This window comes from Diospyros lotus, chromosome 10, assembly GCF_014633365.1.
Source record: "Diospyros lotus cultivar Yz01 chromosome 10, ASM1463336v1, whole genome shotgun sequence".
In the NCBI taxonomy this organism is placed as follows: Eukaryota; Viridiplantae; Streptophyta; class Magnoliopsida; order Ericales; family Ebenaceae; genus Diospyros; species Diospyros lotus.
The window spans coordinates 32,212,119-32,226,326 of record NC_068347.1 but is presented as its reverse complement, the minus strand read 5'-3'; the positions used below and the strand labels follow the sequence as shown (position 1 = coordinate 32,226,326).

The window sequence follows — 14,208 nt, the reverse complement described above, 5'->3', positions numbered from 1 at the left end:
GACTTCATCCTCAGTTGTTTGCCTAGCCAGGTACGAATTTCGGGGACGAAATTCTTTTAAGGGGGGGAGGATTTGTAACGCCCCGTAAATGCCAATTTAATTTAATTTTGGGGTAATTTAAATTAAAGGAAATATTAAAATAATTTGTTGTGATTTAATAAAATTTACTTATGTGATTTTAAGGAAATAAGAAATTAAAATAATTAATTAATTTGTTTTAGGAATTTCTGGAATTATAGGAAAATTAAAAGAAATTCAATAATGGGATTTTTAGAAATTTCGGGAGTTAATGTAATTAATTAAGTGGGCGTTAGTGCAATTAATGGAAGTTTAGGGGTGCTGGCGTGAATCGGGGAAGAGGCCAAAAGTCACATTAAATATAACTTAAAACATATATAGGTTAGATGCGAGCGTGGGCGCGGGCGGTTCGCGCGCGAGGCGGCCAGGCAGCGGATGAGGGATCGAATCGCGGGGGCTGCGCGCGAGGAGGGGAAATTTTGGCTGATTTAATTCAGCCATAGGCGTCAAAACGACGTCGTTTCGTCAATGGCGGTGGCTCCCAGTGGCTGGCCCGCGCGCTGCCACGTGGCCGCGCCTCAGCCGCTCGTTTTTGGCCGATTTAAGCCCGATTTCGGGCGTGATTTTGAGCATAGAAACAGTAGCAATTTCAGAGAAAAACCAGCGCGCGCACGGGAGAAATTGTGAGATTTTGGGGCTGAAAAATTCAGATTAAATTGCGTTTAATTCCAGATTTAATTATCCAGGTATGTAGAGCAGCTAGTAATTAATATTCTGTACGGTCAGAATTTCGTTTTGCGTCCAATTTTATTAATTTTGGCAAATAATTGGGATATTGCAGTTTGTATAACTTTTACTGCTTTTGGACCCAACGAGCCTAAGGATATCTCTGATAAGGCAAGTTCTTCTTACCTATCTCGTCGTTTCTGTCGTTGGCGATTTATTGGGCCTCCCTTCGTTTGTTTCGGCCATTAATTAATTATGAAGTTTTTAAACGGTTAGTTTAAGATTTAATTTATTAAATGGATCTCGTGGGTTTTATTCGTTGGTTGCCTACGGGGGTTTGTGCCACCCCCCTGCCTGTTGGGAATGATGCCGTACTCACCCGGGGCTAGGTTCTTAGCGGTTCGGGTATTAATTGGATTTTTGGTTATTTTCTGGCTGGAGCGGTTGTGCAGTGGGGGCTAGGATCGATGGTTCGGTGACGGAGTGACTGTCGTACGGACTACCTTAGGCCGCCGGCGAGTCTCTCCTACCCACTGATCGTTGACCGGTGCCAGGCACTGCTGACTAGCTTAGCCATTATGTGATTATAGCATACTTGCTTATATTTTATTCTCGTTGCATGTTTTGATGTGCACATGGGTACAGGCTGCATGTTGGGATTAACATGACTTGGTTATGCTTGGTCACGGGCATTTTAGCTTGACTAGGATACATCCAGCACGGGCATATGCATTGCGTGTGGCTTACTATGTGGGCGGAGCATGGCCTGATGCCTGGATGTATGGGCGCCTTGTATCACGTTGATGCTCACTACGCCATTGCATTTTATGTGCATTGCATGGCTACTGATAGTATTTAGTTCTCGGACGGGAGTACCGTTCCGAGGGAGCCTATGGCTCGGTTGTCGGGAGTACCGACGTGGATACGGGTGACGGGAGTACCGCCCCGGGACAGTGCGCACAGGTTGTTGAGGATATTGTTGCCTTTCAGGGCAGCGGCAGGTTGGTATGGGACTTGGGTGCCAGGTGTCTTGTGTGGGCCCCAAGGACCGGTATGTGCTTTCACTATACTGCACTGTTGTGTTGTAGCGTCTCATGACTTGTGTGTACTTGTGGGGCTGTGTTTGGGATGGTCTCTTCTTTTATTTATAGCCTTTCATTTCTTATTAACTTGCTGAGTCTTGCGACTCACCTTGCTTTCCATCATTCCAGGTAAGGGTAAAGCAAAGGCCGAGGGCGAGGATCGTTCCACTTAGCAGTCGGCCGCGTTGGTAAGGTGTACAGTTAGCTGCCCCCGTCATCTCTGATGTTTTGCTAGAGTCGTTGTCTTTTATTTTTGACTGTGCCAGGTCGTCATTTGTACCTCCTATTGTTGGCACAGGGTCTGTATGTATTTTTATATACTTCATGACCGCTGTATCAGCGGGGTGCTTGTGGGCATGCATGTTTACCGTTTTGCTTCCGCTGTTAAATTTCTTATTTATGCATGCCAGGGCATTTCTGTCTTTTGTCTGTTCCTCTTCCCTTCTGTGAGCGCACTCGTTCGGATAGACCGGGTGGTTGGGATATCCGAGCGGGGGTGCTTACAATGATGCTCAACTGAATTATGCTACTACTGAGAAAGAGTTACTAGCCATTGTTTTTGCCTTTGACAAATTTAGATCATATTTGATTGGTTCTAAAGTTGTTGTTTTTACTGATCATTCTACAATTAAGTATCTTCTTTCTAAACAGGATGCCAAGCCAAGACTTATTAGGTGGGTATTGTTGTTGCAAGAATTCGACTTGGAAATCAAAGATAGAAAGGGTGTTGAGAATCTTGTAGCTGACCACCTAAGTAGATTGGAGAAACATGGCAACAATGAGCTAGCACATGATGAGATTATAGATGAGTTTCCCGATGAAAAAGTATTAGCTATTCAGACCTTTCAAATTGCTTGGTATGCTAAGTTTGTCAACTTTATTGTAAGTAAAGTCCTACCCATTGATTTGAATGCTTATCAAAAGAAGAAATTCTTCCACGATGTTAAGTATTACATTTGGGATGAACCTTACTTGTTTAGAATTTGTAATGACCAAATGCTTAGGAGATATGTGCCTAGTGAAGAATATAATGACATTTTGATGCATTGTCATGCCTCGGAATATGGTGGTCATTTTTCAGGGAACAAAACTGCTGTAAAAGTCTTGCAGTTAGGTTTTTAGTGGCCTACTCTTTTTAAGGATGCCCCTTTAATTTTGTTAAAAATTATGACAGATTTCAAAGAGTAGATAACATATCTAGCAAACATGAGATGCCACTGAACATAAAGGTTCTGTGAGGGTGCAGGGATGAAACTGTACTTATCAAGTAACTTGGAGTTGTCAATCTTAGATTTTAAGTATTTTAATGATTATTAATTCGATATTTGAGGATTGTGCAAAGTTTAAAATGGGATTATGAAGTTAATTAAGGTTAATTGTGAGGGTATAACCTTGGTTAATTATGAGAAGTAATGAGGTGAGGTGTTAGGAATGAGAAAAAGTAAGAAATATGGTCAGGAGTAATGAGGTGAGGTGTTAGGAATGGAAAAAAGTAAGTTAGTACAAGTAACGATGGCATAAAGGTATGGTGAGGTGAGGTGCAAGGAATGGGAAAAAATGAGAGGTACGGTTGCATATTTGAAAAGTTATTCCATTCCAGATTTGGATCACTTTGAAGTTCAAGCCTATAAATAGGGCCATGGGGTTGTTTTCAAAACCATTCCATTTGAGATCCACTTCAGAGATTGAGGTGAGGGATTTGTGCTTGAGAAAGAAGAGAGAAATCTGTAAAAGGAAGGAGGAAGGTCGAAGCAAAATCAAGGAAGAATGACCCTCGCCGGAGTTTTCGAAGTGTGACCAAAGTTCATGCCAAACAGTTAGAAAAAGGGTGAGCTAAGTTTTGTTTCTTGTTATATTCTTGTAGAGGGGGAAGATAAGGACCCGTAGGTTCAAACGGGGGTTAAATCTGAGCTAAAACGAGGGAGTTATGGCCTAAATACAAAAACTGCGCAAAGCTATGCGTTTTTAAAGGGAGGCATGTGTAGTTCACGCGCTGGGAAGGGGCTGCGCGCGAAGGCACGTGGGCCACCTTTTCAAGGCACGTGTAGGGCCCCTTTACCTTGTAATTTTCTACTTATGTAAAAATATTGGAGGTTTGGTTTACCGAAACTAGTGTTTTCTCTAGAAACCTAGGTCTGCGTGTGGCAAAACAGTTACTTGAAAGAGTAAACTTTCAAGGTAAGTGGGTCGACCCAAAACCTGGTTTTATGTAAATGATTTTATCATGTTAACATGCCTTGTTATGCTATACATCATGTAGATTGCATTCATATGTCATGATGATGAAATATGCATATGTTCACGATGATATTATTGGTCATGCATCGCATGGGTTTGAGATTAGGGATTGACACCGCTGCTCCACCAAGGGTGCCCTCATACACCTCACCTTGGTAAGGAGGTCGTAGAAATGGAGAGTAATAATTGGGTGCGGTTGACTCAAATTAAAAGAATGATGACATTTTACATTTGCATACATGCATGAGATATGAATGATGTACCCTTACTTAGATGATTCGACACCTAATTGAACTCTGTCCTTAGAATATTCAAAAGTTACAAATGAAGATGTAGCAGAAGCGAGGATGGGAGAAGCATGTAATAACACTTAGTTAGAATGCATGATGTATTGGCTATATGTTTATGTAGCATATGTATTTAAGTTCTGCTACTTTTGAATTTTGAACGTTTTAAAGAATAATGATGTATAACCTTATTTGTGGTTAATGTTAAAGTTAAGGTTCGATTATTTGCTTTTGCTATTGATGAATTACTTAGTCTAGCGTATATAATGTATGATGAATCTCATGCTAGGTAGGTAGATGGAAATTTTGAGAGTTTTGTATTATGTTGAGATTGTTTCTTGAAAAGAATAGCTCAAAATTTTCTAAGTTATAACATGCTCATAAAAGTGGGGTGTTACATCCTAGGTAACAATTAGCATTATGTCAGGACGATCTTATCAGCAGTAAAGTCAATACTTCTAGTAAACCTATTTAGGATTTCGATTATTGTGTACTATAATCCTTCTATTGATTAACATCTCGACTTAATAAGAGTTATGGATTGATCAAACTCACACAACTTAGTAATGATGCCTAGATGTAGTATGGTGTGATAGAGATGACTCATTAGAACTCTTTCGAACATCAAAAACTCCTTTTTGATCGTGTGTACCTTAGCAAGGTTTTTTCAATCACTAACTAACTAAAATTGCATAAAATGTTTACCTCATGTCAAAGGTCAATGGATTCCATTAATAATCATCTGCTTCCATATGCCACTAAACAGAGATTACATAGAAAACATTCCCACCTCATATTCGGGCAGTTCCACGCAACTACAAATCTTTGACACCAACGTACAAGACAATTGTGTTGCCTCCAGTTTGAGGACTAGTTATACAATCGAATGTTAGTAACAGATCATTAATCCTCTAAGTCATGTGATCTGTTATATGAGTCATATTCAATAGATATTCAATCAACATCTACCCATATGTCTACTATCTGCATTTTATGCAATATGACATATAACTCATAATTTATTATCATTAACATCCCATATTAATGAATGGTAGTAACCTATATGTCAGTCCGTAATCAATTAATCATATTTCTTTTTTGAGAAATCTAATGATCGAAAATTACTTTAAAATTTTTTATATTATAGATCGTTATTATATATTCTTAACAATTGATTATCAAGAGATCTAATAACTCATTCATATATAATTAGAGAGACATAAATGAAGATATGATCGTTTATTAAAATATAAAATTATATTATTAGACCCAACACATATACTAAATGTCATCTAAATATAATATTAAAAAACTAACACCAACAGTTGATAGTTGATCATGGCTATCTCTAATCAAACTTTCAATCTTTAAGTCAAGTCGTCTCTTTTGAGTCTGAGTATGGCGTCACACCCATTTCAAATTAATGACAATGTTGGAATTTATTATTGTTGCAGGGGTATTTTGGGGAGTTAATTTATGACTTTATCCATCTTCATATTTACATATGAGCTTTATTTATTTATTTTTTGAAGGGTTTGCCTTGGCGTGTGTAAAATAAAGTATAAAATTTTAAATAAAAATTTATTAAGTGATGTATGAGTGTTTTAAATAAAGTAATAATTTTATATCTCGTTCATCAGTCAATATCTTTATTTATGAATCATTTGTCACATTTTTATATATATATTTATATATTTTGTGACAAAAACATATTTTTGCATGAGATATATGACATGAATAACTAATTTCATCAAATGATAATATTATAATTTTTTAAAATAATAAAAAACATATTTTTAAAATTTTAAAATAAACATTCAAAATAAAAAATTAAAAATAAATTTAAAATTCAAAGCTAAAATATGAGAGGATAACACCACCAAGACAATTGAGAGAACACTTCTCCTGCCAATCCATTTCTTCTTTGCACGCGCAATTGATTGCGCCAATTGCGCCTGCAAAGCTGTGTCTTTCTTTCAAAGCTGTCTCTTTCTTTCACAATTTTCTCTTCTTCCATCTTTTGCTTTTTTTCTCTCTCCAAGTGCCCAATTAGTCCCCTGTGAGCAGTAGCCAAGAACGCTAATTTGGCTTTATCGCTAAAGGTCATCAGTGATGATAGTGATGTGGTTTCCTTGTTGAAGAAAATGTTAGGCAATAGAGATAATAATAATCTTTCAAATCTTTCATAACAAAGGCACAACATATCATTAATGACATTGTCATATACCCTACTCTTATTCTTATCTCAATTAATATGGTATTTTGATTTTTTTCTTAAAGTTGTATTTAATTAATTCTATTATAATATATAATATATATAATAATTATGTACATCAATTGCGCCTGCAAAGCTCTCTCTTTCTTTCACAATTTTCTCTTCTTCCATCCTTTGCTTTTTTCTCTCCAAGTGCCCAATTAGTCCCCTGTGAGCTGTAGCCAAGCCAAGAAAGCCAATTTGGGTTTATCTCAATTAACATGCTATTTTGACTTTTTTTAAAGTTGTATTTAATTAATTCTATTATAATATATAATATATATTATTACAAGTTAATTATATACAGATAATTTTTCTCTTTTATATTATGCTGCTAAAATTATTAATAATAATTTAATCTCCATTAATTATTAATGGTGGATGAGAATATTGTACCAGCTCAAATTTACTAATCTAATGCTATGCCCACTTTTGAGTGTAACCTTTTATGTTTATAGTTGAGTAGTGATGGAGACATGTCAAACTCTTTAACAGAGACTGAACATTTTGATTTACAACGAGAATCCCTCCATCTCTCTAAATAATCTTGAAAGGTTTTAGGTGACAATTAACACTATATCAAGATGATCTTGTTAGCAGTAAAGTTAATACTTCTAGTAAATCTATTTGGGTTTTGAATTACTGTGCACTATAATTATTTTATTGATTAAGATCCCAACTTAATAAGTTTCATGGACCGATCAAACTTACAAGACTCGATAACTATGCCAAGATGTAGTATGGTATGATCAAGATGACACATTAACACCTTTTCGATTTTGTGTACCTTAGCCAAGGTTTTTTCAATTACTAATCAACTAAGATTGCATATAATGTTCACCTCACGTCAGATATCAATGGATCTCATTAGCAATCACATGTCTCTATATGTCATTGAACAAAGATCACATAAAGAACATTCCCACCTCATATTTGGGCAATTCCACGCAACTGCAAATCTCTAATACTAGCGTACAAGACAATTGTGTCGCCTCCGATCCGAGGACCAGTTATATAATCGAATGTTAGTAACACATCATTAATCCTCTAAGTTATGTGATATGTTAGATGCACCACATTCAGTAGATATTCAATTAACACCTACTCACATGTTTACTATCTGTATCTCATGTAATATGACATGTAACTCACCATTCATCATTATTAGCATCCCATATTAATAAATGATAATAACTTATGTGTCAGTTCATAATTGATTAATTATATTTTTATTTTAAAAAATCTAAAAATTGAAAATTATTTTAAAAAATTCTGGGTATAGATCTTTAAGAAATTCTCTGTTATAGATCTTTACCCAAGAAAAAAATGCCTCGTGGCTCCACTGTTACAACCTTTGGCTCCACCCTGTATAGATTCCTTGGAAGTTCTGGTCTTTGACGTTGTCATCTTATATATCTCGTCTCCCTGTACGCATTCGGGGGGGGGGGGGGGGGGGGGGGGGTTGCATTTTCAGGTTGTATGGTTGAAGAAAAAGCTCTAGTTTCCCTATCTATACCTTTTGTTTTCCTTCTTGGAAAACTGATTATTCCATAGATGTAGAGTCATTAATGCCCTTCAAAGCCCCATCTAAATTTGTTCCATGGAACTTGATTTTGTTATATCACCAGACCAAGTCAGGTATCCTCTTAGTTCTGTGGATGATGCAGTTACAAGTCTGGAAAATCAGACCTGCCTATTGTTACAGATGTGATGATGATCCTTGAGATCACATCTGCTCCAGTTAGGCCTTACATTTAATAGTTTTCCTTTTTTCCCTTTTACTTGACTCCGCTGATTGCTTTCATAGGCACCCATTCCCAAATCCTTGCCTGTGTTTCTGGTACTTGCTTATATTCAGATTTCCAAATAATACTTGGAAATTGACAATATTTGTTAAGGCTAGTCATGTTCTCTGACTATATTTTAGCAATGGATTGTGTGATGAATGTTGATGTCAAAAAGGGGCATCCCGTTTTGACAATTGTGAAAGAAGAAAACTAAAGGAAAGAAAAAGGAGAGAAGAATTGGAGGCGGCCAAGAGATGCACATGGGCAGCTTTGAATAAGCTGTCCATGCGACGCCACCCATGCTAAGAAAAAGAAGAGAAGAATTGGAGGCGGCCAAGAGGTGCACATGGGCAGCCTTGAATAAGCTGTCCATGCGAGGCCACCCATGCTCTTCAACGCGTTGGGAAGGCCTATAAGTTGGCCTTCCCAGACTCAATTCTTTCCATTTTCATTCTCAATATCTTAGGTTGTGTTCTTTTGCGTTGTGAATGCCACTTCAATACGTAGTATTCTCTTTATTTTTTAATTTTTTATTTTGATAGTCTATTTTTAAAAAATTAAAAATGCGTTCTTTTTGTCATTTTAAAAAATTATTCCTCAAAACAAAAAATTAGAAAACGTGTTCTTTTTGAAATTTTGAAAATAATTTTTTAATTATATTTTATTCAATAAATTTGATTATTTAATAAAATAAAAATATTTAATGTTAATATTATATTAAAAAATACATACATTTTAAAGTTAATAAATTTTATAATATTTTTTTCTATTACAATAATAAAATATGAATAAATAAATAAATAAACGTGTTTTGAGTTTATTTTGAATGAAAATACTTAAAATAATTTTTTATTGTTTTGAATTTTCTTTATAATTTTTTTTTATTTTCAAAAATACATTTTTAAAAACAATAAAGAGAACGCGTTTTCATTATTTTAGAAAATAGAAAACTAAAAATGACTTGGAATAAATAAAGATAACGCAACCTTAGTGTGAGAAAAGAAATAGAGAATTAAAAATATTAAAAGTATTTTTTATTTTATTTTTAAGTGAGATTATTGTTATTACCTTCTTGTAATTTAGATAAAAAATTATAATTTTTATTATTTTTTATGGTGATTTTTTTTTAATTTTTATCCTGATTTATTTAAAAAGAGTTTACGCAAAATTTATATATTTAATTTTTTTATTATTATTTTTCTCAAATTAGTAACCGTAACTTTCCTCTAAATCGGTGTAATTTTATAACAATGAATTAGATTCATACCCCCATTCATTTGCATACATTCTTCATGATGGAATTCTGACTTGCACCAACTTACTGCCATGACATAATACATAAGGAAGAATTGGTGATATTCAGGCAGTATCATATTCTTCTTGTTGGCCTTATTTGTTTGATTTTCTGCTCAGTTAGGTTTTTGTGTTTCATTTCATGGGCACTTACTAAAGATCCCGTCATATGTTGTTGGCATATGCTATATGCTGGCTGTTTACCGCAGATAAGACCGGAGTCATTGTCAATCCGAAGGGTGGTGAAATGAAAGGTAAGGTCCCATTAAGAACTATTTTATCTGGACTGCTTCCGTATTTTTGTCTTGTGCTTATTGTAGAGGAGAAAGCAGTATATACAGTTAAGAGCAGATTCCCTACTGTCTTCTCGTGTTTCTTCTACATTCTTGTTATATGATTTCTGGTGTATAATGCTGAATCAAACTGGCTCCATGGATGTGTTATATTATCTACTCATAAACTTAAGTGAGCCTTTTTTTTTTTTTTTCTTGGGGCCCAAGTTTTGGATGCGGTGTTGTCTTTTGAAGAATGTGATCTGTTAAATGTGGTTGTAGGCATGGCTAACTGCTTCATGCATGGTGGTTTCAGGGTCTGCTATCACCGTTCCCGTTTGGCAAGGAGTGTGCCGATCTGTGGCCAAGGATTGCTAGTGCAGCCAATGCTATAGTCTAGTCCAAGTTCTCACTTAGTGTTGTTGAAGTTCTCTATATTAAGAATTTATACTTGTTTTCTTGAATTTGTTTAGGCGTTTGATTTACTAATGACGTTGAAAATTCTGTTCCCAATCAGAAAATAACATCCCAATGACTGCGCAGTTAACACTTTGTGTCCTCCGTTTTGATTCTGAAATGTTTGAAATTGGGTTTTAAACATCAAGTCATCTGTTGAAGATGGGGCATATTGCTTTTCTATTAATGATTTACATTTGGGGCATCAGGTTGCTATGGGTAGGGGTGTGCAATCGGTTATAATCGAATCGAATCGACCAAAAATTATGAATCGAACTGAACTGAACTATATGCAATAACTGAACCGAACCGACTGACCCACCCCAACTAACTGAAGCCTAAACCATATTAACTGAACTAAACCGAAAACGAATTGGAACACAAAACTAACCAAGAGACTGCCTTGTTATTGTCGCCGGCCACATAGTCGGCCGGTGATTCCGATAATCAGAATCAATCATCGGATTCCCCCCACCATGGTGACCCACATACCCAAAAATTAAAAGCATATAATGGTTAGATTTTAGTAGATCTAGGTTTCAAACTTTTAATGTAAAAGAGAAGTTGTATCCAGAAAACTTACCCAAAAACCATCGGCGTCATCTTCGTCTCTGGCCATCGGAAACAGCTCGCATTGGCGTCATCTTTGTCTTTGGCCATCGGCAACAGCTCACATCGGCGTCATCTTCGTCTTTGTCTTTGTCTTCACCATCGACGACGACAAGGGATGGTGGAGGGAGAGAAAAGAGATGAAGAGATGAGGTGGAGAGATGAAGTGATCAAGATAAAGATGAAAAATATTTCAACATTTTTATCAATCTGTTTGTTATTTTTTTTGAAATATACTGGAGGACATATGCATAATTTTTTTCTTATCTGTAAGGTCAAATATATGTTTATCTTGAGAGTGATATGTTTATTTTGAGGGGAAGATAGATAAACATATCTGAAAAATGTCAAATAAAAGTTATGTAATTTTTTTTTTTAAAAATCGTTAAATAAATTTAACTAACATATTAGAAATGACAAAAATTTAGAATATTTTTTATATTTTAATTTTTCTGATTTATATTTGGTTAATAAACGCTACCCAAGTAAATGTTGTAACAAATAGTGGCGAAATCAAGATATGGGGCAAAAGTCTAAATCTGTATATTAATTTTTTTTATAACACATTAAAATAATCATAAATTTATATTCAAATACGCATATACTTAGATTCTATCAAACAGTTTTTTAATTTCATGGAATTCGAATTCCATTTTAGTTCAAAAAGTGAATATTTTCCTTGAAATCAAGGAATTGAAATTTTCAGGGATTGGGGTGAGAATTGGAATTCCACTCTCATTTTCTAACTCTATCAAACGCACCCTTAGTTCTTTCTCCCATCTAAATTCACGTTACGTAATTGTACGTCACACCTACCCCCACCTCAAAGGGTAAGTGTCCACCTCCCTGCTGTGTTGATCGGTAGGCTGGGGGCAATGGGATAAAGGAAAAGGGTGGTTGGGGCGGAACCAAAACAAGGTTAGTACACAAAAATTATCAAAAAAAAAGTAAATCGATAATAGCAATAAGAAGAACACGAATTAAACTCCTTGTTTCAGCCAACGAATGACAATCACAAAGACAATGGATCAAGGCTCAATTTTGGACTCGTCAACACCACTTAGATAACTCAAAAAATAGGGACATCAACCCACAAAGGGGCCCAAACCCCTCAAGAATTGAAAACCTCAAACCCCCACGCCTCCCGGTTAATTGACACCCCTCACTCAAGCCACACAAGTTTCCACACACAATAGGATCCACCAAGGAACAGAGAGTAATCACGAAGATATGGATTCAACAAAGGCCAAGAACAATACCCATATCGAAAAGGCGATTGATCCCCATAAATACACCTTATTGACAAATCGTCCAAGACAAAACAAGGAAAGACGCAACACTCAACAAAGAAAGGATCGTCAGACCAAGAAGGAAAACAACCCACGAAGAATCGGCCATACAAGGAAGGAGGTAAGGCACGATCGGCCGAGAAGAGAGGAATGAGAGAACACCATCGGTTGCCACACACTAAGCACAAATAAGAGAACAAATCCCTTATATATGGAAACCCTAGGGCAAAAGGAAATGGGCTTAAGAATTTGGGCTTCATGGGCTTCCCTCTCTCTTGAGCAAATGGGCCAATGCCCATTTCTCCTCCAAAGAGAAGGTTAAGGGCTTATGGCCTGACTCATATTTGGGCTACCAATAAAGGTGTTGAACCGTCACTTCAATTTCGGGCCGAAACCCATGAAGCTAACTCGTAACATCGTCATCACCTTGGGCCTCATTAGGAAACACAAACCCAACAATCTCTACTTTAATTCTTAATGAGGCCAACACACATAGGCAACAAGAAATAAGCACATGCAACAAATGTAAAATCTTATAACAAATGCATTCATCCACACAAGAAATAGATTCATAAACATGCAACAAATGCATAAACTTGGGCTAGCTTTCTCTCCATCCTACTTAGGTTTGGATCTCACTAATCCTCCCACTTAGACCAGGATTTACCTCATCCTTTCACTTAGGTTATGATTGACTCTCCACCTTGCTCAAGGTGGTGGAAATAAGAATACTTGATTCTTCACTAAAACGGAATGACGAATACATAATTCTTATCCATTGGCTCATCCTCCCACGTAGGCTAAGGATCTTTCTAATCCTTTCACTTAGACTAGAATCTCTTACTCATCCTACCACTTAGGCTAGGATCTCACTCATCCTATCACTTGCGTTAGGATCTATTTCATCCTACCACTTAGGTTAGGATTTAAAAAATAAACAACAATGTAGTATAAAGCATATACTTAGAGATGCATCATGAGGTCTTCAAAACTCTAAATTTTCATGGGGGGGGGGGGGTGATAAATATTGATAATTATAACTATAATTTATAACTTTCTTATAAATTTTAATTATAAGAATAATCTTTGTTATAGAATAGAATTTTCTTAGGCGAGGGGCTGTTTATGATTAAATATAGCACTTTTCTTATAGTTATTACTATTATATTATATATAGTAATAAGTTTCAATCTCAACTCTTTAATAATTAACATGATCATAATTCATAAATAAAGATAATTAATTAAAATTTTAATTAAATTTTAGAATCAACTAACCCCACCAAGTAAATGTTGTAACAATAAAGATGCTTTATTAAATTAGTCTGAAAATGAAGTGGGTATGGGGGTCAAGACTCAAGAGAATTTTCCAGAAAAAGAAATCCATTGACATGGGGAGCATCTCCAATCGTTAACATTAAATTTTGACACTATTTTGTACATCTATAAAATATATTTAATATATTTTAATAATATATAAAGAGAGTATGAGAAAGAATGTATGATTTTGGGCAGTCATTAAAAAATTTGAGTTTAAAATATTGTGATATTTTGGTGTCAAAATATCTCAATAAATTTAATTATTATCCAAATTATTACGATAAAATTATCCATCTAACATTATTCATATATGTATATATTTATGAAATGCATGTAAAGATAAGAATCAATAATGATTAATTTAAGAATCAAAACTTTGAATAACCTACCACCACGTCATTGAATGTTCACTGTGACGCCAATGATTGATATAAGCTCACATTCGTTAATGTTTTATGGTCGGCAATCTAGAAGGTGGGTAGGTTTTTTATGTGACCAGTATTGTGATTTTTATATATTTTTAAAAAATAATTTAAGTTTGAGAAATTTGTCCTTAGTAACTGTGATTAGTCAATCTT

The 14,208-nt window shown here is 35.4% G+C and overlaps 1 protein-coding gene across 1 annotated transcript in view; it reads left to right on the top strand.

The window, feature by feature from the left end:
- Window positions 1-10,350, top strand: part of LOC127812181 (60S ribosomal protein L23) — a 36,138-nt gene extending 25,788 nt beyond the window's left edge. Inside the window, exon 4 of the mRNA XM_052352533.1 lies at window positions 10,274-10,350. Within this exon, the coding sequence (XP_052208493.1) occupies window positions 10,274-10,335 (62 nt within the window). The 3' untranslated portion in view covers window positions 10,336-10,350. The remainder of the gene's footprint in view (window positions 1-10,273) is intronic.
- The last annotated feature ends 3,858 nt before the right edge of the window (window positions 10,351-14,208 follow it).